At 39.6% G+C, this 26,159-nt stretch overlaps 2 protein-coding genes and 1 long non-coding RNA gene across 25 annotated transcripts in view; 2 read left to right on the top strand and 1 right to left on the bottom strand.

Moving 5' to 3' along the window:
- WIZ (WIZ zinc finger) overlaps positions 1-1,114 on the bottom strand; it is a 76,537-nt gene extending 75,423 nt beyond the window's left edge. For 8 of the 23 annotated variants that reach the window (XM_034407672.3, XM_034407705.3, XM_034407687.3 and 5 more), the window contains exon 1: positions 31-362. The gene's annotated coding sequence lies outside the window, so the exon portion shown is untranslated. Of the gene's footprint in view, positions 1-30; positions 803-880 lie in introns of those variants that run through there. The other 15 variants (XM_087883593.1, XM_087883599.1, XM_087883596.1 and 12 more) reach the window with 7 other exon arrangements.
- LOC117659690 (uncharacterized) lies at positions 37-10,432 on the top strand. The gene is made up of 3 exons (XR_004589494.3): positions 37-470; positions 1,025-1,623; positions 8,492-10,432. It is a non-coding gene; the product is annotated as an uncharacterized LOC117659690 (long non-coding RNA).
- Positions 10,433-16,194: 5,762 nt separating this feature from the next.
- FOXK2 (forkhead box K2) overlaps positions 16,195-26,159 on the top strand; it is a 61,583-nt gene continuing 51,618 nt past the window's right edge. Inside the window, exon 1 of the mRNA XM_034407753.3 lies at positions 16,195-16,785. Coding sequence (XP_034263644.2) covers positions 16,400-16,785 — 386 coding nt within the window. The 5' untranslated portion in view covers positions 16,195-16,399. The remainder of the gene's footprint in view (positions 16,786-26,159) is intronic.

Raw genomic sequence — 26,159 nt, 5'->3', positions numbered from 1 at the left:
GTTCCGCTCTGCCTCCCGGGTCACACTCACCATCCTGTGGCGGGGGCCGCTACCGCCTCTGCCACCACCGCCACTACCTCCCCCCGGGCGGCTCAGGGTTGGGTCGGCTGTTCTGCTTGGCTCGGGCAGAACCGCTGCCGTCCCTTCCTCTTCGGTCCCCCGCCCGGCTCCGGCCTCTCCAGCAGCAGCAGCAGCAACAGCAGCCGAGGCTGTCGCGCCGGGGACATGGCTCCTTTAAATCCCCCTCCCGCTCAGTCCCGCGAACTCCCCCCCCCCTTTTTTTTTTTTCCTCTCCTCCCTACCCGGCCAGCCCAGCTGCCTGGGCTGATCCGACCGCCTCTCCACCCCTCTTCCTTAGAGTCGCAGGCACAGAGCGTCTATAGCAACACAACGGCCGCAGCGCCATGTTGGGAGAAGCGAGGCGAGACGCTCCCCACTGGCTCGCGGGTGACGTCACAGGCCGGGGCAAGGTAAGGGCCTCGGGCTCCATTCTACGGGAGGCCCCCGAGCCGCCTCTTGGCCAAGGGATCCGGCGTCGCGAAGGGAGGGGGGGGAGCCGTGGGAAGCAAGCCGGTGCTCCTCGCGGTGGCAACGTGGCTTCTTTGCAAGCCGCCCCCCTCCCCCACTCCCTCCGCCGCCTTGTCTCCGGAAAAGCGAGCCGGGGCGGAGCGACGTTGTATGCAAAGGCAGATGGTAATCGAGAGAGGAAGGGAAGGAACCGGACAGGTGTCCAGACTCCTCCGCCTCCAAACCTGGGCGACGCCGATCGCTTTTTACGTGAGCGAAGTCTCCAGCCTGACTCGCGTTTACTCGTGGCGCAAAGCCCGCGCTTGAGCGAAGGACGTCAAAGAGGCGGGAAGTGAATTCCGTGGCTACTTACTCCGTCTTTTGACCTCAGCGGTGCTCCGCCGCTCGCCTACCTGGAACCAAAAGCGCCGCTGAAGATGCCACAATCCTGGCGGGAAGGAGACGAAGACGAGAGAACTGTCGGCTGCTGACTTGTGCCCTTTTATTTTTTTTTCAGAAGGCTGGCCAAGCTGAGAGGAGCGATCGCCTCGAGGAAGCCGCCTTCAAGAACAATACACGCGGATTGAGATGATTGACGCATCCCCTTGCTTTTCTTTTTTTCCCCCCCCAGCACAAGTATATAGCTTCAGAAATCACTCGGGCAGGAGGACTTCGCAACCCGTTCTGCATAGCCAGCCAAGTGCTGTTAATGATGAAGAAAGGCCTTTTCTTCTCATATATAACGGGATTTGAAACTTTCCGAAGAGGTTGGAGATATGGGGCAGTCCCCCCACCCCACCCACCCGAAAGTTAGGTTATCTCCCTTCTTTCCGATTTGTTTTTCTTAAAAGATGTTACTACATGGAATGAGATGTAGAAATTGGGATTGTGCAGCCCAATTCTGGGTGTGTGTATATATAGATCCCAATGAGTATATTTCAATGTAAACCTCAATGAGTAAACTGGGGAATACTCCATAAGATGTACATTTAGCTTTGCAATTTTGGTTTTCAAGACTCGAGTTCAAATAAACTGCAGCTGCCACCAAAAGACTGCATCATGGCCACAATTCAGAATGAAACTTTAAAGGTTGACTCCGCCTTCCATCCTTCTGAGGTGGGTAAAATGAGAAGCCAGATTGTTGGGGGCCATAGGCTGACTCTGTAAACTGCTTAGAAAGGGCTGTAAAAGCACTATGAAGCGGTATATAAGGCTAAGTGCTATTGCTATTGTTAAGTGAGGTAGTTGTTAAGTGAGTCACACTCAATTTTACAACCTTTTTTGCCATAGTTGGTAAGCACCGTGGTCATTAAGTGAAGCATATATTATTAAGCAAATCTGGCTTCCTCCATTGTCTCTGCTTGTCAGAAACCATCTGGGAACGTTGGAAATGATGATCGTGGGACACTACAACCATCATAAATCTATGACTGTTGCCAAGGGGCTGATTTTTTATAATGTGACTGCCAGGATATTGCAATAGTTGTGTGTCATAAATTACTTTTTTCAATTTACTGTCGTAAATTCGAATGGTCACTAAACAAATGGTTGGAAGTCAAGGATTACCAGTACAATCAGATTGGCTTTCTTTTCTCATTCAGCCCTTACATGATTCTAATCTTGTATTCCTCTAGCGCATTTCATTCAATTGGAGTAGACATCTATATTAGTCTGTACTAGCAATAGACCATTACAAAAACTCTGGCAAACGCACCAATTTTATTTTAATATTTTTAAAATCAAAAGGGAGGAAGAGGAGACAGAATTATTTTAACTCTCTGGAAGAAAAAGGAAGCTCTGTGTGGTTAAATGTTTATTGAATTTTAGTAAGCGTAATGAATTTAACAAAACACATTTCAACATGTCAGTCCTTTGAAATAAGCCTCATCAATAAACAGGCACTAAAGATTAGAAGGATCCTTTATTACTTTATTGTTGAAGGATATAAATATAGAAACTTAAAGGTCTATCAGAGTTTTATTCTGCCCTCTTTTATACCAAACAGAATCAAGACAAAGTTTCTTTTATTTTCCCTTAAGGGTTCCTGCACACCTTTGTCAAGATTATTTCTGCATGCCTGTTTACAGTATGTCATTAGCATACCTATATATATGCAGCTGGATATCATAGTGATTATAGTGGCACCTTTGACATTGGAGACTAGGGTTCTGGCTAGTACCTACATTATCAGTAGGGGTTCTTGGACAAAGATCCCATAATGCTTCACTTGCCTACCTCAAATATGACACAAACTAGGAGTATCATGCCAGCTTGGATATCACTTGGATTAACAAGATGCGTGTCATATATTTGGGAGCCAGGACAATCTGATAAATGAGCTACTGGAAGAGAGTCTGGAATTGATGGAATGCTACAACAACAGGACATCTAATGTGAAGGAATATATGAAACGTATGAAGAAAGTATAGATGGACAGAAGATCTGCATCTACTAACTGAGAGCTAATTAATGCTTCAACATAGCGAAGAGGAAGTTGCTCTCACAACTTGAGATAAACCAATTACAATTACATGTCATATTCAGAAGACCCAGAAGAATTGGATATGCAGCCAACATTTGAAGCTGGAATATCACTACCACCCTCTCCATTAAAGAGCACATGAAGCATGGATAAACTAGCTACAGAAGGAGCATAGTGGCTCATATGGTTAGGATGCTGAGTTGACAAGCAGCAAGCCCACATTCGAGATATTGTTGCTGTGGGGCAGGATGAGCTCCCATTCTTCATTTCAACTCCTGCCAGGAACATGAAAGGAGCTCCCAACTAGGCATCCCCCAAGCAACAGTGATGTCAGTGGCTAATCCTTTCAACCCGGAAGTGCAATGTGATGCAAACTAGCTACCTCGTCCCTCATTACTAGAGCTTGGTGGAAAAGTACCATCAGATAGTATGCTACAAGATGTCAGTAGAGCCCTCATGACAATCACTATTACTACTATAACTCAAACAAATAAACCAGTATACATTAAAGCCACTATAATACTGGAGATGCTTGACTAGAGAATCAAGAAGAACAGTACTACCTACCTATCCTCGTCCCAGAGAATGAGACTAAGATCAAGGCAACTCAAAGAAAAGTTAGCCAACTGGTGCAACTACAGAAGGGAGTAGAGATTAAGGATAAGATTCAACTACTGAAAAAACACAAGGGGCTGACTCCATCTGAAATCCTAGAGATTGCTAAGCAAACACTCACAGCACTGGCTACCATAATAAGATTCAATAGAGAAGCAGAGGCCAAGAAGATAAACCCCTCTTCTCCAGAAAACCATCCAGGCTGTGTACTTCAAATTGCAGTGCAACAACACAATAATAGCACAAACGGCAATAGCAGAAACTGAACAGTACTGGAAGAGCCTTGGTAGTACAGGGGTTTAAGGCACCCTGTTATTAAGCTTATTAAGAACAGCTGCCTGCAATTACTGCAGGGTTCGAATCTCGCCAAGGCTCAAGGTTGACTCAGCCTTCCATCCTTTCTAAGGTAGGTGAAATGAGGACCCAGTTTGTGGGGGCAATAAGCTGACTTTGTATAAATATACAAAAGGATGAAGGCTATTGCTGAGCACATTGTAAGCCGCCCTGAGTCTTCGGAGAAGGGCGGCATATAAATCAAATTAAAAAAAAATAAAAAAAATAAAAAAGAACATGGGAAAAAGAGAAGAAACATAACATCAGTGCAAAGTGGCTGAAGGACTTATTGCTATCACAGTGAGAGACATCCAACAGTGAGTCAAGAACATGAAGAGCTGGACAGCACCTGGCCTGGACATGATCTACACTACTGGCTAAAGAAACTAACAGCAATGCACGAATGCCTAGCAACACAGATGAATCAGCTGCTAGGAGCAGGCTTCTATCTAGACTAGCTAAAACAAGGAAGGACTGTGCTAATTATGAAAGACCCCTACAAGGGACCATCTTCATCCAACTACCGGCCAATAATCTGCTTTCACACGACATGAGATGTCCTACCAGGCATCATAGGAATCAAGTTACAGAACCATATGAGCGAGTACATGAGCATAACTCATAAAGATATTGGGATAACACCAGAGGCTCAAAATATCAGTTGCTCATAGGTAGATCAGTCACCCAAGACTCAAGATCTACACTGACCAATCTAAACACGATCTGGATTGACTACTGAAAAGCCTAGGCTATGGCTTAGTGCCACACACACTGATCTATGAATGGCTGGTGCTATACAAAGTCCACAGAATACTAAGGACCTTTCTCAAAAACTCAATGGGACTATGGAAGACGACATTTGAAGTCAACTCAAGACAACTCACATAAGTAGTCATCAAGTGCAGCATATACCATGGTGATGCACTGTCCATGCTGCTGTTCTGCATAGCTTGTACCGATCAGCTACATTATCTCAAGGACTGGATAGGAATACAGGCTCAAGGAAGGAACTACAATCAACCACCTCCTTCATATGAGAACTACAATGAGGAGGCAAGGAAAACAGCTATCTTTAAAGGATAAGATCCTGAAGAGTGGGAAGAACAGGGCCCACATTTATCAATATACCCTACCAATTACCAGATCCCATGCTGTATACTGAGCTGGCCAAAGCAGGACATAGAAGTTGCCAATGTGAAGATCCAGAACTCCTCACAACATGATTTTTTCTACTGCAAATCCAATACCCAGGGATTGTACACCAGGTGGAAAGAGGATGGGCGGAGTCTGGTGAGTGTCTCTAGGCCACTGTCCTGGATAAAACCCAGGGCAGCCAGGAATACATCAGTGAGATGGCACCTCAAGATTAACTGCTGAGAGAATGCCTGAGGCAGTAGCAGACATGGGAGAAATACCAAGTAGAGGTAATGCCATGCCAAGAAGATATGGGATGTACTATCAACAGATAGCTGAAGTGGCAGACATTGGGAAATCATGCCAGTGGCTAGAAAGGGCTGGACTAAAAGACAGCACTGAGGCACTATTCATAGTAGCATAAGAACAGGCACTAATCATTAGATCCTAGAAGCAGGGGCTTATCCTGAGAAAGGACCCGAGATATTATATAGAAAGGTCTCAATCCATCACACAATGGCAGGGTGTAAGATGTAGGCAGGAATAACACATTGAATGGCACAATTAAGTAATGACATTCTGTATAGAAACATCTGTACAGTATATGGGTTAGACCAGAGGTGTCAAACTGGCGGCCTGTGGAACGGATGCGTCATGCGCAGGCCACACCACTCCAGCTCCATGAAGGGGAAAAACATTGTGATATGTCACGTAACAGCAATTGTGATGTCACCAGTTTGACACCTGTGGGCTAGACCTTCCCAAGATGGATGGATGGATGGATAAGTAGGTAGATAACAGACAGACATCACACCACACCATACCATACCAACCAAGAGGAAAAAATATTCCTCTTGGTTTAACAAGAAAATAAAGCAATGTGATTTAAAATGAGTGCCTAATATATTTTACAAATTCTTCACCTTTGTCAAAATATGTGTTTTATTAAATATTTCAGTAAACCTCATTTCATTAGTGGCCATATGAAACAAGTGAGTTTCTTGTACGACGGAATTCTCCAATCTTTTTGAGTAACAATACAAGACTTATGTCCAACTGTTTTTAAGTAACTTTCTAGATATGTAAGTTTTCTTCTCTTGTTTGTCAATAATATTTTTAGATGCCTAACAATTTTTAGGCAACCATTTAAGGCTTTGGTCTTTCCTGTGAATATTTTCCCTCTCTTTTCTGCCTACCTTTTAGTGTTCGTGCAGGTATATAAATAATGTTTCTTAAATTGTTTAGTTTGCACGTTGCTCAGAAACTATTACATGGAATCTGTGTACAATATAAATTAATAAAGTATAACATTTTCAAGACCTGTAAAATTGATTTATCAAAATGTATTTTCTTATAATAAATATACCTTTTATTAATCATTGGAAATAAAAAATACAACTGATAAATTGTTCATTTTTATTCTATAGAGGGCACGTGGTCATGGCAGCATCATGTGACATAGTGGGACTTTCCTCTCCTTTTCCCCCCCAAATTGGGTATGGCCGGCACGTGACGCATCCGGCCCGCAGGTTGGAAGTTTGACAGCTGTGCTACAGAGGGATATTTTATTCTATAAAAGGATATTATATTATATTCTTTTGCTGCAAAAGACTAACATGGGTACCTCTCTGCAGTTTGAAAATAATTCAGATCATCTTTTATACAAAGACCAAAAAAATAATGATTTGGAATTTTCTTATACAAAAGAAAAACTACACCTTTAAATAATATCTAAAAGTAGAATCTAATTGTTTTGCTAATAGAATGATTTTCATCTGCAGTACATGTATTCCTTGATGTACAACCATTCATTTAGTGACCAAAGTTACAATGGCATTGAAAAAAGTGGTTTATAATCGTTTTTCACACTTGCAATCATAGCAGTGTCCCCATAATCACATTATCAAAATTCAGACAGTTGACAACTGGCATGCATTTATGATGGCTGCAGTGTCTTGGGGTCATGTGATCACCTTTTGCAACCCTCCGACATGCAAAAAGTCATTGAGGAAGCCAGAATTACATAACAGCCATGTTACTAATTTAACAACTGCAGTGTTTCACTTAACAACTGGTAAGAAAGGTCATAAAACAGGGCAAAACTCAATAGCTGTCTTGCTTAGTAACAGAAATTTTGGGCTCAAATTGCGGTCATAAGTCGAGGACTATCTTTATATTGAGAGACGATCCTCTGTAGTTTTCACAACCCACCCAACTCTACTGTGAAGAGTCTGGGAAGAAGAGTCATTATCTTTTGCATGCAAACTTCTGTTTTCAGAAAACTTGATTCCCCCCCCCCCCCCAAGCCTCTATCTTTAATTGTGTAATTTGTTTGAGAAAGGGACTTTAGTCTTTAGAGAGAAGTAATTTATACATGATTGGTTATATAATTATAATTATTTGAGTAATAAAAATCAGATTACTGTTAGGGGAGGTTGAAATCCTATGACCTTGAATTCAATAGGAATTCTGAATAGATGGGTATAAAACCCATTTCCTTGTGTCATCTGGAATACATTTCAGAGAATAACACTTTTATCCCAGTAAACGACTGCCTTACATAGCACAAATGATTCTGCTCTTTTTCCATTTGTAAAAGTGTAATTTATTTAGATCAAAATATGCAATAATATGAAAACCACAGAAACTATTGATTGTAAATGAAACAACACATGGTCTAACACAGGGTCAATTATTTCATAATAAAATTTGTAATACAGAATGAGAGGAAAGAACTATTTTCAACATAAGAAAATTATAATTTCTTTTAGATCAAAACATTGAATCAAGTACTGAATTATACCATCACAATGTGTTATACCAGTGACTTGACTAATAACATCGCAGCTGCAATTTTCAAGATCTTTTTATGTCTAAATTTAAGTACAGAAGAACATTGGTAGGGTCAAGACAGCTATTGGATAATAGAAACCTATCTACAACAGGATAATTAACAACTGCTCTTTAGTTGGTGAAAGTTGTACCCATAAAACATTATGGGTACAACATAATTAAAAGATCTCAAATTTCAAGAACCATAGTCTAAACAAACCCAGCATAATGTGCTAGTCACAAGTGATAGTGCTTTGGCATACACCAACAATAGAGCAAAAAATAACAGAACAGACACTATCTAGATTATATTTGTGTATATTATATTTAAAATGATAAGAAATATAGAAAACGGAAAAATATGACATTAAAATACAGTATAATAAATATTTGATCATATAGTTTTATCAGTCATCTATATTCAAATGCAAATACAACAACTAGAGCGCCTTGCCTAACCTTGAAAGAGTAAGCACAGTAATACTGCCACCAAGTGACTTCTCAGAGACAGTTTTCTTCAGTAGATCAGTGATGGTATTGAAACAAAAATATATGTTTTATTTTGCTTTTCATTTTGTCTATCTACAGTACATGCCTACCTTGAAATTATCGGAAGAGAAAATGCAATGCTTGGAGCTTTTTTCAGAGTAATTTGTTCCGATGTGAAAACTACTTCCAAATGGGTTCAAATAATTAAGGATGAGTCCACTGAGTATCCCAAAAACAAGAATGTAAGGATCAGAAGTTCCATCTGTGCTGCAACTGACACTACAAAATGAATTATTATATAAAATATTATATAAAATACTGTATAGTATATACCAGTGATGGCTAACCTTTTCTGGACCAAGTGCCCGAAGTGCCCTAACTCCTAAAATGCACCCCGGCCTCAGTGCATGCGTGCCGGCCCCATGCATGCGCACACTCCGCACACACCCCACCCCCCCACACATGCGCCACAGAGACCCGAAGATCAGCTGTCTGGCGGGAGGCGTGCATGCATGTGTGCCAGAGCTGAACTGGGGGGGACAGCTCGTGTGCCCACAGAGAGGTCACTGCGTGCCACCTCTGGCACACGTGCCATAGGTTTGCCATCATGGGTATATACTGTATATCATATTCTGAGCATTAGCATAGCAATAGCACTTAGACTTATATGTTGTTTCATAGTGCTTTACAGCTCTTTCTAAGCGGTTTACAGAGTCAGTATATTGCAGGTGGATTTGTTAACATACCCCTCAAACTAAATTTGTAAATTCATAGAAATTATGCTGAGATCATCTTCTACATGTATTGAGCTTCACATTTCCACAACACAGCATGTTTATCAGAATTTGGGGAACTGATTAACATCTGATTTAAAAGACAGACCTTCAACCAGGTAACAGTTTCCCAGTCCAACTGACCAAGTACTCTATTGCTTGGTAAAACAACCTGTCATGTTCAATTATTTTTCCAGTGAAGCAAAAAGCAGCTGTAGGAATACACTAATGCAGAAAAATAATGCAAGAAGGCAGACTAGTTATACGACTCTCAAATGAGTTGCTGTTCACAATTAAAACAACATAACTGCCCAGATTAAATCAGCATTCCCAACAATCAGAAAAAAGACTTGACAAGGCTCCCCAGGCACTCTAAACCTTAGTCTGGGAACAGAGCCAGATCTTAAGGGACTTCCAAAACTCTTGGACCGTGGAAGCCATGTATCTCCAATGGGTTATTGTTCCAAATTGAAACACAGATAATATGCTTGCTTGGTCCCAAACCATTTCCTTGGTCACTCAACAACATTATAAGATTTAAATGAGAGGATTCTGCCTGAATGTACTGGACAGGCAGAAACAACTGGAGACAGATGGTCCCACAAATAAATAAATACCATGAAGGGTTGTATAGATAACTAACATCTTGAATTGTAACTGGAAGGCAACTGTAGCCAATGTGGTTTGTGGAGCAGCCATGACACACGGGAATAACAGGAAGCACCCATTGCTACTTGTGCTCCTGGACCAGCTGGAGTTTCCAGAGAATCTTAAGGGTAGCATCATGTAGAGCACATTGCAATAGTCCAGTCTTGAGGTGACTAGAGTATTAGTGACCCTCAGAAGGGTGCACTCTTGGGTGTAATTGTTGCACATGACAAATCAAGCAGGGTCCAGTTCTTTATGGGGATTGCACACTAGTCTCAAATGGAGAAGTACAACCACATCAGTATTTTGCTAATTAATGCTCTTCGTGTTCTTCCCTGAAGCTGTGTACTAAACTGTACCCTGTACTTCAATTCCTATACTTAGCAAGATACAGTGCTAAGAAATGCAATATATCTTATGCGTTCTGTATTCTGTTCATACTGGTAGGCATTTCTAATAAGAGTGGAAAGTAAAAATTAATTTGAGCACTGATTTTTTTTCTTGCCAGTAAGTTTTGTTTGATTTATATTAGAATGTTAATGCTGTTGCTTTAGCTAATGTACATACATACAATATGCTATTAAATGTTTTAATTTAATAAACTAATTTTCTAAATGTATTTTTAAACATTAAAATATGATTATATATGGTATTTCTGTCAAAATATCAATATGTCATTACATTGGCCAATTAAAATGAGACACAAACAGAATTATGTTTTTAAATCACTGCTTTCACATCAAGCCTAGACAGGTAATTATACATTAATAATACAGGATAGCATGATGTTTCACCTAATATTTATTAACTAATTTTCCAGATGACAGTGTTTCCTAAGTTCACCTTAGGAAGATTTTTTTTTTTATTATTATTATTATTATTATTATTATTATTATTATTATTATTATTATTATTAATATTTATAAAAATGTAAAGTCACTGTTGCCAATTTTTTAGCTGGTATTGGCCTGAATTTGCACTGAGTTCTTCCCAAGAATCTATAATATACCAGCATAATATATATGCAGATCCAAGCAGATGACTTTTTGACAGATGGACATTTTGTCAAAGTGCAAATTTTTTAATATCATACCATCTACGGCTTTTTTGGTATGGCACCCAGTGTCCCAATAATCACAGACCACCATTGTCAGTTTATGCAATAGTATTTCAAATTTTATATTATTTACTTTTATATTATTTAAAACAATTAGTCACTTTTATATTATTGCTGCTGTCTTTGAAACATTTACTAATTCAAAGGAATGTCCCGAACAATTGCAAATTTCAGTGCATCGGTTTAACTATTGTCTTCTCCATACGTGATTGATGCGATTACCCCACCCCCAGGGTTCTTTTTCAGTATTTACAAACACTCCGACTAGATCGCTGCCTAGCTACTGAGGAGGATGATGTCATCTGAAAAAGCACATGTCTTGTTGCAGCATGGAGGCTTGTTAATTCCTTCCGGGACAGGCCTCTATTAAAAACACCGATTGAACATGAAACAATGGAGATAGTAATCTGATAGTCTATATATGTTACTGATTATTATTCAGCGCACCAAAACGATGTGATTTTGTTAATCGGCTATTGCTGCTCTGCACGTTATGACCTCCATAAGCAGTTTAGAGCATTATGGGAAGCATGGTTTGTAAACCAACTGCAGACATTTGTGTTGGATTAAATAACAGGCAAGGATTTCTTCAAATGACTGGATTGGAATTTGCCAGCATTGGTAGGTGTGGAATTAAGTATTTAGTCCAGAACATTATGAAAGAAACACTATAAACTATCATATATTTTATTACAAAGGGTTTAAATATGGTGTTCAGAAAAGCACATTCCAGATGAAGTAAAATCTTATATTTTTAAAAGAATTTTATTCAAAATATTTCAAATATGTCTGTCAAACATGATGGGAAAAAAATTATTTTCATGGTGATGATCAACTTATTGTAGCAGTCCTAGTGACACGCAGTACCCGGGCAATCATCAGCAGGTATATAGTCATTATATGCCTGCCCCCACCCTACCCTTAGTGCAGCTTGCAGAGTTTGTTTTGAACTTTTGTTTTATCCAGAAACTTTGTATTGCATCTCCCGATTGAATTAAGGCACTTAATGTGTTCTGCTTCAATTCAGAGAAAATATGTGACTTCAGACGCAAAGGTGCTTTTCAAAGGGCAACTGGACTTTCTTTGGACTGGACTCTTGAGGACATTTCGCTTTTCATCCAAGAAGCTTCTTCAGTTCTGAAGAAGTCCACTTCTGAACTGAAGAACCTTCTTGGATGAAAAGCAAAACTTTTTCAAGGAAAAAACAAAAAAAATCCAGTTGCATTTTGAAAAGCACTTTTGGGACAATCATGACCTCGATGACTGAGAATCTCCATAGACATGTGACTTCAGGTATCTTCAGTGAACCAGTACACCTGAGTTCATTGATACTCTATTGTGAATTCTTAGTACAGTAAAAACAACCTCTGAAGTGCAGTCTTAGGAGGAAAAAAGTTATTTTAGAACAAGGTTGCTTTGGTATTGTAGCGTGCAATTTATTTTCCTGCCATTGTTCAGCAAATTAATTTATTAAGTAATTAATTGATATTTGGAATTTCAGATGATTGCCCTGCTTTCTATCACAATAATGCTTTTAGAATGAATTTAGGATACTTTAAAACAATTTTAAAACTTATTTACATACAGATGCTACTATCAAAACTGTTAATATTTGCTCATTTGCTTCCAGACTAATGGAAGGTTGGCAGTAAATCAGTATAACAAAGACGTGTCTTAGAATGCATAGATCCCTAAATATTAATAAAGGAAATAGGTAATTAAATATTTATCTATTTATGTATTTAAAACTTATATGGCTGCTCATCTTATACACCATAATCCTGGGTAGTTCAAAAAACAATAAAAATATCAAAACATGAAACCTTAATAAAAATTGCTAATACCTCAATACCTCAACATTCTGTATTATTAGGCTCCATCCTCAACATGTCCGAATGCTAGCAATTTAAATTTAGCAAAATACCACCATCACTGAAATCCATCTGCTACTCAAATCTTATTACAGTGCTGCAAATCGTGTTGACAAGTGCCAACATTACATAATTGCCTTTCTGAATATTCCCATTTTCTTCAAAAAAGATAAAATGGAGCTTGTAAACAAAAAGGTATAATTCCACTCTGAATTGAAATTTCAATCTACTGGAATCCAGGGCAAAGATCTAAAACAGGAATTTTCAAACTTTCAGGATGAAATGCCCATAAGTTATTATAAAAGTATCTGTTCTCAGAGCTAGTTACCACATTGAGGTAGATCCAGTCAGAAAATAGAGTCCACAATGACTATTGTACTAGAGCTCCACCTTATTGTATGGGATATAACAACTGAATCTTGAAAAGTTATTTTTATAGTTTTCCCCTGCCTCCTCTATTGTATGCAGAATCAAGGCAGGTTTTTTTTTAGTCTCTGACACTCCCTACTTCCCCAGGGCAGAGATGTTATTTAATGTCTATTTTATCTGCTAATGGCTGTTGCTTACATAATAATAATAATAATAATAATAATAATAATAATAATAATAATAATAATAATAATAATAATAATAATAATAATAATAATTTTATTTCTATACCGCCCTTCTCCCGAAGGACTCAGGGCGGTGTACAGCCAGTTTAAAAACACAAGACACAACAATGATTAAAAATTAAAATAATTAAATAGATTTGGCCGATTTAAAACCCCAAAAATTTAAAATACCCCAATTTAAAATTATTATGTTGATAGCCCGGCCTGGCGGAACAACAGGGTCTTCAATGCGCAACGAAACACCCGGAGGTCGGAGATCTTACATATTTCCGGGGGCAGTTCATTCCACAGGGCTGGGGCTCCCACAGAGAAGGCCCTCCCCCTGGGTGTCGCCAGCCGACATAACTTGGCTGATGGCACCCTGAGGAGACCCTCTGTGGGAGCGGACTGGTCGGTGGGAGGCTATTGGTGGCAGAAGATGGTCTCGAAGGTACCCGGGTCCTATGCCATGGAGCGCTTAGTAGCGCTTAGAGCGCTTAGTGACATAGTCAACTTTATCTCTGTTTTCCTCTACAGTTTCTTACTGAACCCTATCAAGTCACAGCAGAAGTCTTGGGTTCTGTGGAACACAGTTTAAAGTAGCCTGATCTAAAACAAAGAATAACAAATCCTATTTGCCTTTTCTAAAATAGATTCTATTTCCATCACATAAAATATGTTTCTTTCAGCTACATAGCAAACACTGATTATCAGTGGTTGTAAATAAATTATTTGAGGATAATTCACTGTAAAATGTCAGGAAACAAACATTTAAGTCTTCATTAATAGACATAAAATATATAAATGAGTCTTGTAATCAAACATAATTTTAAAGTTCAATATAAAACACTACTATTAAATTGAATACTATAACATTCAGAAAATAGTTTATTAACTGGGATAGTGTTTAACAAATATATCTCATTGAGCTTGAACAAATACATAGTCTCCAACTAGTTCTGTCCTCAGTTTGAAACAACTTCTCCCACTTACCACAAAGCTCTTGTGTATGGGTTACAGCAGTTGGTATTTTTCAGCTCATTTTAGATCATGATTTGTTATGAAAAAATATTGTAATAGGACAGCCCTGTTAGTCTATTGGAGCAAAAATCTGAAGTCTTCACCTTGATGAATGAGATTTAGCTCCATGGCCTTCTCTTCATCATTGCAATCATGTCAGAATCACGGAGTTGGAAGGGATCTTGGAGGTCTTCTACTCCAGTTAAAGTTAAAGTCTGGTGGCATCTTTTCTAACAAACACATTATATTAAATGGCATTGCTCAAAAAAGATAAAGGAAATCAGCCCTCACTGTCCTTTGTAAGCACAGATACTAAAACTGAAGCTCAAATATTTTAGCTGCCTAATGAGAAGAGAGGATTGGTTGGAAAAGACCCTGGTGTTAAGAAAAATTGAAGGCAAAAGGATAAGAAGACAGCAGAGGATGAGATGGTTAGATAGTGTCATTGATGCAATGAACATGAATTTGGGCAAATTTGGGAGACAGTGGAGGACGGAGGGACCTGGCATACTACGGTCTTTGAGTTTGTGAAGAGCTGGACACGACTGAACATCATCTTTTCAGAAAAAGTGCTCTGATATTTTGCTGTGAAGATAAATGAGGGAAAATTCTTTCCATGGTTCCTTTCTTAGATTCATAGAATAGTAGACTATAAACATAAATGAAATAAATGTAGTTGACCAAATCAAAGGACCAGACGATTTTCTCCCCACCTCTTCCCCTTTCTCCATCACACAAATCAACCTGCTCTTTACTATCAAAGGTCTTTCTATGGATCCATCCTTCATCAAAAACAAACCAAGTATAGGATCTGCTGTGCTTTGGTTCCTGCTTTTGCTTCAAGATACTCTCTTGAAATCAACTATAATATTTTCAATACTATTTTCAGACTTTCTTTTTAAAATTAATATTCAAGCATATGAATAGGTATAATGTGCATAAAAGGTGTATACTGTTCAGAGGGAATTAAAAATTTAAAAGTGCATGTTAAGGGCTAATGGTTAAAATACTATACAAAATATGTAAGAAAATTTCATACAAAAAATGTGAACATGACAATATATATATGTCAATACATGCAGTTAATTTTTTTAGCTTAAAGATGCAGAAAACTTTATGGATCAGTTTAAGTACCTCAGTATCTGTTCTATGTTCTGTGACAGTAACAGCGAGTGTATTTGAAGCAGTCAGTGTCAGTTGAGAAAGACTCAAAACTTCTTTTTGCAGTAAATAGCATCCTTTTACATTAATGCTAAATGTTAAAAGGGAATACTTGCATAAGCAGCTTTCTCCTTAGTGTGGTATATAGTATGAAAATGATTGCTACTGTTACCATACAGTACATCCTAATATTATAGGAGAAAATCAGTATTATATATCTGAAAAAAGCAAAATGAGGAGTGTTGATTCTTTTTGCTTAAGCAACTGAGAATCTACTTCCTCTGTCATGAGATAATGCATATGTGTATCTATAGAGGAATGAACCGAGAGCATTACATTAAGAAGTTTTTAAATTCCTTACAATTCATTTATGGAGTTTTCCAGCCTTTTTAAGGCTAGTTCTTGCCGAAATAAGTTTTTGTTACGGTATTAACAGTAGTAACCGCTTCTACCACCGTCCCACTCCAAATAATTACAAATCCAATCCATAGTTTCATTCCATCTCGTTGCCTGCCTGTCTCCAGTGCGGGCACAATCTACCCTCGTTGCCTTGCGTCGATCCCGGTGACGCTTGTGAGTGGCGGACACCGAAAAGCTCCAAAGAGCGTGCAGCACGCTCATTGGCTAAGCCGGCAGCCTGTCTAGTGGAAGGGAGAATAGCGTGAGTGTGGGTTGCACGGTAGCGCTCTGCCGCTGTGTCTGTCGGTGTCTGGGGCCGACCCGGCGGGCGGTGTGGGGAATCGGGGAGGGGGGGAGGGCGCGCACGCGCGCGGGGGGGGAAACAGAGGGGGGGCCCTTCGGTCCCGCGCGCTGCCTCGGCCAAGATGGCGGCGGGGACGGCATCGGCGGCCGTGGCCCGGTTAGAGGGCCGCGAGTTCGAATACCTCATGAAAAAGCGCTCAGTAACCATCGGCCGCAACTCCTCGCAGGGCTCGGTGGACGTAAGCATGGGCCACTCCAGTTTCATCTCCCGGCGGCACCTGGAGATTTTCACTGCCCCGCCCGCTCAGGCCCAGGCCCCTGCCAACAGCGGTAGCGGCCCCGCCTCGACCCTCACCGGCGACGGGACCGGGACTCAGTCGACGCCTGTTGCCGCCAGTCCTTCGTCTGGCAGTGGTGATTTCTACCTGCGTTGCCTGGGCAAGAACGGCGTCTTCGTGGACGGAGTGTTCCAGCGCCGGGGGGCGCCACCGTTGCAGCTGCCCCGCGTGTGAGTGTGAGGCGGAGGGAGGGAAGGAGGGACTGCCGGCGAGTTTAAGTGTGTGTGTGGGGGGGGGGGGGTGGATTGAGACACGCGTTCCGGCCAGGATCTTTCTCTTTGCCCGCCGGTCGCCGCTCCCGCCTTCCCGGCGTGTTCGTCGGGTGGGCGTGAGAGGCGAGCTCAAGGCGTTTTAAGATTCTCCGGGGTCCTCCAAGGCCGCAGGACCCCGCTCGTGGAAGAGGGAGCCTCGTTGTAGTGGCGGCAGCACCCGCACAAGGAGGCTTGAAGGGTGTCCGCAGCAGCAGCAGCAGCACATGAGCACCGCTTCTTCGCTCAAGCTGGCCTAGACATGGCGCTTAGTTGCTCTCTGTTTTGTCCAGTTATGGGATCACAAGCGATTTATTGTGTGGGAAGCAAGTCCTGTTGGGTTTAAAAAAAAATTAGTTTCCCGTCACGGGTGCAATTATGGATAAATACTCCCCCCCCCCCAATTACCTAGACTTGGGCTTCCAAGTTGTCTTCCAGACTGCACACATGATGCACCCGCTCTGCTGTACTTTTCGAGGGGAGAGTATGAGAGGCCTGGTGTTTTCAAGAGAAAAACGCAGATGTACTTTCAGTATTCAAACAAGTATCTCCACACCGAGGGTTTAACTTGTGGCTAAAAAGATTGTGGGTTTTAATTTAAAAAGAAATAAGGAATAAGAAACAAGAAAAGGCGAGTGGGTTTAGAAAAGGGGCTGCTTTTGAAGGCTTTCTGTGGGTGAGAAAATATTTGTAGATGGTTAGTCTTAAAATAGAAAAGGCATTTTGCAAATGCAGCAAGGACAATAAGTACACCTTGCTTATTAAAAGTTGATTAGTGAAGTGTTTATTCATGGTGTCATATTACTTGTGTAGCTCAATGTGTTACTTGACTTTTGTAACTTATGCAGGGAATGTCATTTATTGGAAAAGCCAGATATTCTGTTTTGTTTTAATTCGGATTAAGTTAAAACAGATTAAAATCATTTGTCTCTATCATTGTATTCTAGTGAACTTAAGACAATACTTCCATTTAAAGATGAATTATTTGGGAGAAAAAATTAATATACACAATAAACATAGAATGTTTGTGGATTGGCATTTTTTTCAATTGTTGATGACTGTCAAATAACATAAGTAGCACGATACCTTTCATAATAAAGAATCCTAATCTTGTTTAATTTTAGGAAGAAGGCTTAGGTAATTTTGAGATCTTACTTAGGTACTTGAAATTCCATTCACTTAAGATCTTTGCCAAGATTTCATCTCATGTTTATTTGCACTTTGAAAATGCCCTGTTTAACAGTTTACACATACTACATTCAGATTTAATAGGGCTTAATACCATTAATATATTTATTTGGAAAATATGTAAAAGCCATACTGATTTTAATTTATTCAGAAAAATAGAATGCAGAAATAACATTGGAATATATCATATGTAAGAGCCAGTAAATGAAAATATATATGATTTAATTGAAAAGTTCGTTGAAATATAAAGAATGTTTGCCTGCAGAGTGCAATATGTTTATTAGAATAAAAGGTTCTTTGCTCCTGGGCAACTAAGGACCACTTTCCGCCATTTTTTTTTATTGTTGCAAGGAAAACTATGTTGACTAATAATGTAGTGCACCATTAGAAAACCTTAACTGTACACTTTGGAATTTTCTACTTTTGATTTCAAGGAATGATTCCTTTCTTCCACCTTCAGTTTCTTTTTTATCCAGATCCTATCTTAAATAGAAGCTTGCCTGATATCAGCTTTGTGATCTTTTCAGTACAGGTAGTACTCAATTTACAGCCATTCATTTAGAGACTGATTGAATTCACGACAGCATTGAAAAAAGTGGTTTAAGACTGGTTTTCATACTTACGACCATTTGCAGTATGTAACTGATATGACAGTTACCCTGTTCCTGGTCATGTGATTTCCATTTGTAACCTTCCCTGCCAGCTTTTGACAAGCAAAGTCAATGGAGGAATCCATATTTGCTTAATGACTACATGATTCACTTAATGGTTTAACAATGATGGCAGAAAGGTTGTAAAATGGGATAAAAATCAGTTAAAGAACTGCCTTTCTTAGCAACAAATTGTGGGCTCAGTTGTTGTCATATGTTAGGGACTACCTGTACTAATTTAAAAAGATTTTTCAGACTAAATACTGTGTAAATATCTTGATGATTTATATTTTAAAGATATATCCATCCATGCTAAGAGAAAAGAAATTGAAATGATATTTGGTTAAGGATTTTAAGATTTAGGTAATGGGTTTCAAGACATTTTTAATTAGGTAGAATTTATGGCAATAGTGGTATAGAATATTAAGTTGTATTATTTGGAAATTAAGATTTGAAGTAAAATAATAGAAATGTAATTGATTTGTGTAAATTAATATAAATTAGACATTTTTTTCTGTTTCTTTTTCTTTTTTTTTAAAGATGGTAACTAATGGGGATTTGGAAAAAACTTCTGTTAAAGAGAAATTAGTAATTGTACCTACTTAGGACTGGATCAATGGCTTGTTCTGAAAAATGTTTGTGTGTTTTTCAAAAAATAAAAAAATTGTTTAAAAAAAAGAGAAAATGCCCTTTTTTGACTGCTGCAAATAAAAATTAGTAAGATGCACCTGAATATCCTCTGGTGATCATAGCAATGTTTGGGTGCTAATACCAAAACTGATGCTACATGATCATTTGCTATTGAATAATGCACTTGTTTCAATTTCAAGACCTCAGGTAAAAGTTGCTCCCAAGAGATGTATTATAGTAATCAGAAGGTAAGATCATTACAAGTAGTTCTCACTTAACAACCACAGTTGGGTTCAAAAATTCCATCACTAAGCGATGCTGTAGTTAAGCAAAACATCACATGACTATGACTTGCACTTTTGCTGTCAGCTTCTTCATTGATTCTGCTTTTCAAAAGCTGATTGTGAAGCTCTCGGTGATCATGTGACCACGGGATGTGAACACAGATAAAAATGCTTGAAATTGCCTGAATTTGAAATTGCCTGAATGATAATCTAATCATGTGGCCGCAAGGACACTGTGATGGTCAAAAATTCAAGGACTGGTCATAAAGTTACTATACTTTTTTTCACACTGCTGTAACTTTGAACAATTGCTAAACAGGGCAGTTGTTAAGTGGGATCTACCTCTAATGCATTTGATTAAGCTTTGTCCCCTTTATCATGGTACCAATTTAGCCAACCAGTATTAGTGATGATTTACTGAATTCTCCCAAGCTGTATACCTGCTGCTTTTGAGGGAGAGTAGAGTCCATCCAAATCAAATGAATAAATGTTGTTGTTTTTTTGTCTTTTTTTAGGAATAGTAAGAGAAGATTATTGTCTTGCCAGGATTAAATCTAAGGTACTGGTCTTGAACAAGACACTGAAATAAGATTTATAAAGGCATTATAATTCAGATCAGTACAACTCTGTTTCATTAGCATATTGATAACATCATGACCCTCATCTTCAGTGTCTAATATCAAACATGTAAAATGGCACGGGGGACAAAATGGTATTTTGTGGTAACTCAATGCTATCATCTCTGAGGCGAAGTAGAGAAAGTGTAAAATTGTACGTTAAGTCAATAGCATCAAACACCATTGCAAGATCAGGCAGAGATTGCAGTCCTTCTGTTCTAGTAAGGATTATCCAGTCAAGCAATCAAGATAATTTTCTTCCAAAACCACACACACGAAAGGGATACTTGAGAAAATATTTTTTGTTACCTAATTTCTGGTACTGGACCATTATTACTGTAATATTTGCAGTCTCCCAGAATGAAGGAACTTTGCCTGAAGTGTGATGCCAGCCATTCATAAATAACTAGCCTGTGACTTTGCAGAAAGAAATCTATCCTATGGCCATAAATATTTAACAACTTTTACTAGTACTTGTATTCCTTTTTAGAAGAAGATCAACTGAGGCAGCAGCTCATGCACATATGTTCTGACTCAATTGATTATGATCAGGTATGAAAGAAAAAAAATGAGAATGCATATGGTTTAAATCAAACTTCTTTCCTATGCTTTCAGAGTGCACCTGAAACATCTCTCAGAATTGGGATAGATTGTGTGTTAGATATTTTACTTTAGTTTTCCTGAAATAGCAGGAAAACAATTTTATCTTCAGAACACTTAGAAAATATGTCACAGAAGGCATAGACATTATTGTGTCAGATGTTAATTTCAACATTAAGTGGAAGAGTTCTGCTGTGTAGTTAACCTGAGGAAGTAGTGAAGGAAGCAGAATAAATGCTTTTCTGTATGTTTTGATGAATTCCTGGCCATTTGCTGTTAATGTCATAAGCCACTTTTAATTTTGTGCAGTACCCCTGTATATGTTAAGTAATTAGAGTATTCAATAATTGTATTAACGTCTCCCTCTCCTTACCATTCCAATGCTGAACAGATCATCATTTCTAAATATAGAAATGTCTTTCAGATCATTCTAGAATTTAGTTGATTCCATAAATCCCTGGAAATAAATATGTCTGTCATAGCCCTGAAGAAATAATGAATGTTGTAAACCCACAACTTCTACCAAAGGATTATTTGAGATTAAGCTCTTACCTACATATCATCCATATCACATGTATGGGTAGAACTATATTATATGCCTTGTCATTCATTCCATTCATTTACACACACACACACACACACACACGCACACACACACGCACACACACACACACAAATTAATTATAAATTGGAATATGCCCATGGATGCTATGAAATCCCAGATATAATACTGATGTACTTTAGGACCAGTATTTTAATGTTCTGCAACACTGATACACTTTGACCAATGGTAATGCAATAGTTTCATCTATCTCTACAACCTATCACCAGATGTGATCCCAAAAGACATAGAATCCTGGCTAAGAGGTCTCATGGTAGCATAATAAACTCTGATTAATACTGTCTATAAACTCATCTGTTGATGCTTATAAGCAAACTGGATTAAATTAAACCCATTTGATTTTGTCTCTTATTTATGGAAGCCAAGTCAGCTTCCTTAGCTACAGTTAATCCATAAATGATAAATTCTTACGATCTGTCCTGGCTATAAATTAACAACCAAATTTTTATCCAGTTCCCTTTTTTATTCAGTTTTTGTAAACTTTTAATGTTTTAGTTTTTAGATGGTTAATGTTTTAAACATTTTAATTTTAAAAGTCCAGTGTCAGTCTGGTAAAGGTGTGGTGGAGTCTGGCACAGAATTGCAAGAGGGAGGGCTTTTTTGCAAGAAACTAAGATCAGCCTTGAGTTCTTGGTATGCAGAAAAAGACCCAGAAGGGATCATCTCTAAACCTTCACAAGGTTTATCAGATAGATGAGCATGCCTTAGTCTGGCTAAATTCCTGCCTATGGGCGAACAGCAATAAAGAAACTACAGGTGGTCCTTGATTTACAACCATTTCTTTAGTGACCATTTGAAGTTAAAACTGCACTGAAAAAAGTGACTTATGATTGCTTTTCGCACTTACGACAGCGTCCCCTTGGTTGTATGATCAAAATTTGGGCGCTTGACAACTGGCATGTATTTATGACAGTTGCGCTTTCCCCGGTCATGTGTTCACCATTTGCAACCTTCGCAGCTGACTTCTGACAAGAAAAGTCCATATTCATTTGATGATTTCTTGATTCACTCAACAGCTGGCAAAAATATCGTAAAGTGGGGCAAAACTCACTTAACTGTCTTGCTTATCAATGGAAATATTGGGCTCAATTGTGCTGGTAAGTCTGGTTGCACCAGATGTAACTCTGATCTGTCTGTCTGTCGACCTATCGATCTTTCTATTGATCTATAGATCTGGTTGTTCTTGCTTCTTTTCATCCAACAAAAGGAACTTTTTGCAAAAGGGCTTTTTGGTATGGTAAACCTCTGGGCTGCTAGGCACAACTTGATATCAGTGAGAGCAAGAAGACAATGGTTAGGCAGTGGAGTACAGATGGCAGAAGATAGATGGGTGGAGGAAATTAAAATGCTAGGGTGGTTGTTAGTGCAGCCAAATGTTTATGATCACATGAACTTGCAATGGCCTTAACTTGGGTCATGGATGGTTCCATCCTAACTTTGAATAGTTGTAAGTTCAAGGCTATCTGTAGTGATTTCTATACAGACTGTTTTCCATTGAGATAAGCTTCCTCTTCTGTGTCATGAAGGAAATTGCCTTTGTTTCCTAAATTGTTGTTAGTTTGATTTTTTCTAAATGTAGCCTGTATGGGTAGTTAAATTATTTTTACCTTCTTTAAAATAAGGTTATTACAGTAGTCCTTGGTTTATAACAGATTATTTAGTGACCATTGAAAGTCACAACAGCATTGTGACAACAGCATATTATTGTTTTTTACACTTATGACCATTGCAGTATCTCCATGGTCACATGATTAAAATTCAAATACTTGGCCACTGACTCATCTTTATGACAGTTGCAGTGTCCCAGTGTCATGTGATCCCATTTTGTGACCTTCTACCAAGCAAAGTCAATGGGGAAGCCAGACTCGCATAACAACTGTGTTGCTAACTTAACAATTGCAGTGATTCACTTAACAATTGTGGCAAGACAGGTTGTAAAATGGGGCAAAACTCATTTAACACATGTTTCACTTAGCAACAGAAATGTTGTGTTGAAGTGTGTTCGTAAATCGAGGCCTTCCATGTATTTGACTGAAAGCAAATTCAGAGAAAAATCTCAGTTGTCAGAAATGTTTAACCAACCTAGATCTGACTTCTTGTATAGTCAGTAATACTGTATGGATTTATATATTTATTTATTTACTTACTTATTTACTTACTAATATTTTAATACTAGATAATTGCTTTCCCAAATTATTTATCAATATAGATATATATATCCTTTAAAAGTCTTCAAAAGTAAGTGAGAGGAGAGAGACCAGTTTCTCCAGACCAGAGAGAAGCGATGAGTAGTATGTTGGCATTTACATGCTGGCATTCAGATCAGGCTGGCCTGATGTTTCTTGCTGGAACACTTGCTTGAATAGTAATTCGTAGCTCTTATTTCTTTAGCTGTTGAATGGGGCCAGAATTGCTGGAGGGAACAAATGGAGCCAAGGTATGCCGCTCTTCACTTTTCAAGTTGGTAGGAACTGAATGTTCTATCTGGCAGGGAAACTTTATGTAGCTGCTCCTCTAGTTGGTTATATTCACATGACACTCTTGACTGAGTTATCTTCCCCTAGTTAATTGATTCTTACCATGTGCCAGTGTTATACTAGTACAGGTTAATTGATTAGTTATCTCAGTTTTCAGTCTTTTTAGCTGATATGAAGCACATTTCTGACTTTTAAAATTTGTACCCTTCCAGAGTGGACTTCTGTTTTTTTAAAATTCAGAATGGCATGATCCCTGTAGATGGATCAGATGATGGTAGAGTGTCCTATTCCCTTCCATCCATTCCTGCTTTATTTTATTGTCCTTTATAACTGTGTGTGTGTGATGACAGATGAATTTTTATGATTCCCTCTTAGGTCTTTGTGTCTGTCATGAATGTCTGAAGATTCCATTAACTGCATGGTCATGTAACCCTATCTAGGGCATGAGGTCCTTGCTATTCATGTCTTTGTTATAGTTTCATGAGACTACTGCCACATATTATAAACGGGGCTGCTTTTAAAGACTATCTGGAGATTTTATTTGGCCCAAAATGCAGCAGCTCATGTATTATCCAGAATTCATGGTAATTTAGAGCTCATAAACTTTCTAATGAGCCCTACATTAGGTTCTAGGTGTAATTTAAAGTGCAAATATTAACCTATACAATCTTTGTGGCTTGGCATCTTATTACCTTTAGAATCACTATCACTGAATTGACCTAATTTATTAGATCTTGTGAGGAAAAGCAATTAGTGGTTAGTGGAGAGATGGGGCCATAGCCCAAAGTCACTGTTTTTATGTAGCAGCTCTGGCATTCTGGAATGGCCTCCTATTGGAAGTAGATTAGCCCCAGCTTTATTTGCCTAGTGGAACAGCTGAAGACAGAACTCTTCTGGAGGTGGTTTGAGGCTTAATGCTTGTCTTTTGGTAGAGTTGCATGCTTGGATTTTGGGGCAAAGTTGTGTGCTTTATGCTTTTGATTGAAACTATTGAGCGAACATAGTGAGATGATGCTCAGTGTGAAATATGATTGTATTAAGATTTAGATTACAATCACAATTTATATCTGTTCCCTGCATCTCTTTAAGAAGAAATTATGTTGCCTAAATAGTGATGCGATTCCTAATAAATAGGCCTCCAGGGCCCTCCAGAATTGAACTACTGGTCTTGGTGGTTCAACAATGAGCCCATCTAGCTTGGTTCAGTCCTATTCTTCACCAGTCTGTTTTCTGGTCTGGCAGAGTTTTTTTTCCCTTGTGTGAAGGCATACTTCACACAAGGGAAGTATCCGGCTGTTTTGGCTAGTCTCCAACCTTCCCTTCTTGGCGAAGGTTGTTGAGAATGTGGTGGCGCAACAGCTTCCTGGGTACCTGGATGAAGCTGTCTATCTGGATCCGCTCCAGTCCGGCTTCAGGCCTGGGCACAGCACGGAAACGGCATTGGTCGCGTTGGTGGATGATCTCTGGAGGGCTCGGGATAGGGGTTGCTCCTCTATCCTGGTCCTGTTAGATCTCTCAGCGGCTTTTGATACCATCGACCATGGTATCCTACTGCGCCGGTTGGAGAGGTTGGGAGTGGGGGGCACTGTTTTGTGGTAGTTCTCCTATCTCTCCGACCGGTCGCAGTCGGTGTTGGCAGGGGGGCAGAGGTCGACCCTGAGGCGCTTTGTTTGTGGGGTGCCTCAGGGGTCGGTCCTCTGGCCCCTTCTGTTCAATATTTATGTGCCGCTGGGTGAGATCATCCGTGGCTTTGGGGTGGAGTTCCATCAGTACGCTGATGATACTCAGCTGTACATCTCCACCCCAGGCCATCCCAACGATGCCCTTGAAGTGATGTCCCGGTGCCTGGAGGCCGTGCGGATCTGGATGGGGGGTAACAGGCTTCGACTCAACCCTTCCAAGACCGAGTGGCTGTGGCTTCCGGCATCCCGATATAGCCAGCTGGTGCCATCGCTGGCTATTGGGGGCAAGTTATTGGCCCCCACGGATAGGGCTCGCAACTTGGGCGGCCTCCTGGATGCACGGCTGTTTTAGAAGAGCATATGACGGCCGTGGCCAGAGGGGCTTTTTATCAGGTCTGCCTGATTCACCAGTTGTGTCCCTTTCTGGATCGGGACTCCTTACGCACAGTCACTCAGGCACTCGTCACTTCCCGCCTGGACTACTGCAATGCTCTCTACATGGGGCTCCTCTTGAGGAGCACCCGGAGGCTCCAACTGGTGCAGAAT

Source organism: Pantherophis guttatus, chromosome 2 (assembly GCF_059756535.1).
Source record: "Pantherophis guttatus breed Tessera chromosome 2, ASM5975653v1, whole genome shotgun sequence".
In the NCBI taxonomy this organism is placed as follows: Eukaryota; Metazoa; Chordata; class Lepidosauria; order Squamata; family Colubridae; genus Pantherophis; species Pantherophis guttatus.
This window is presented reverse-complemented; position numbering and strand designations above follow the sequence as displayed.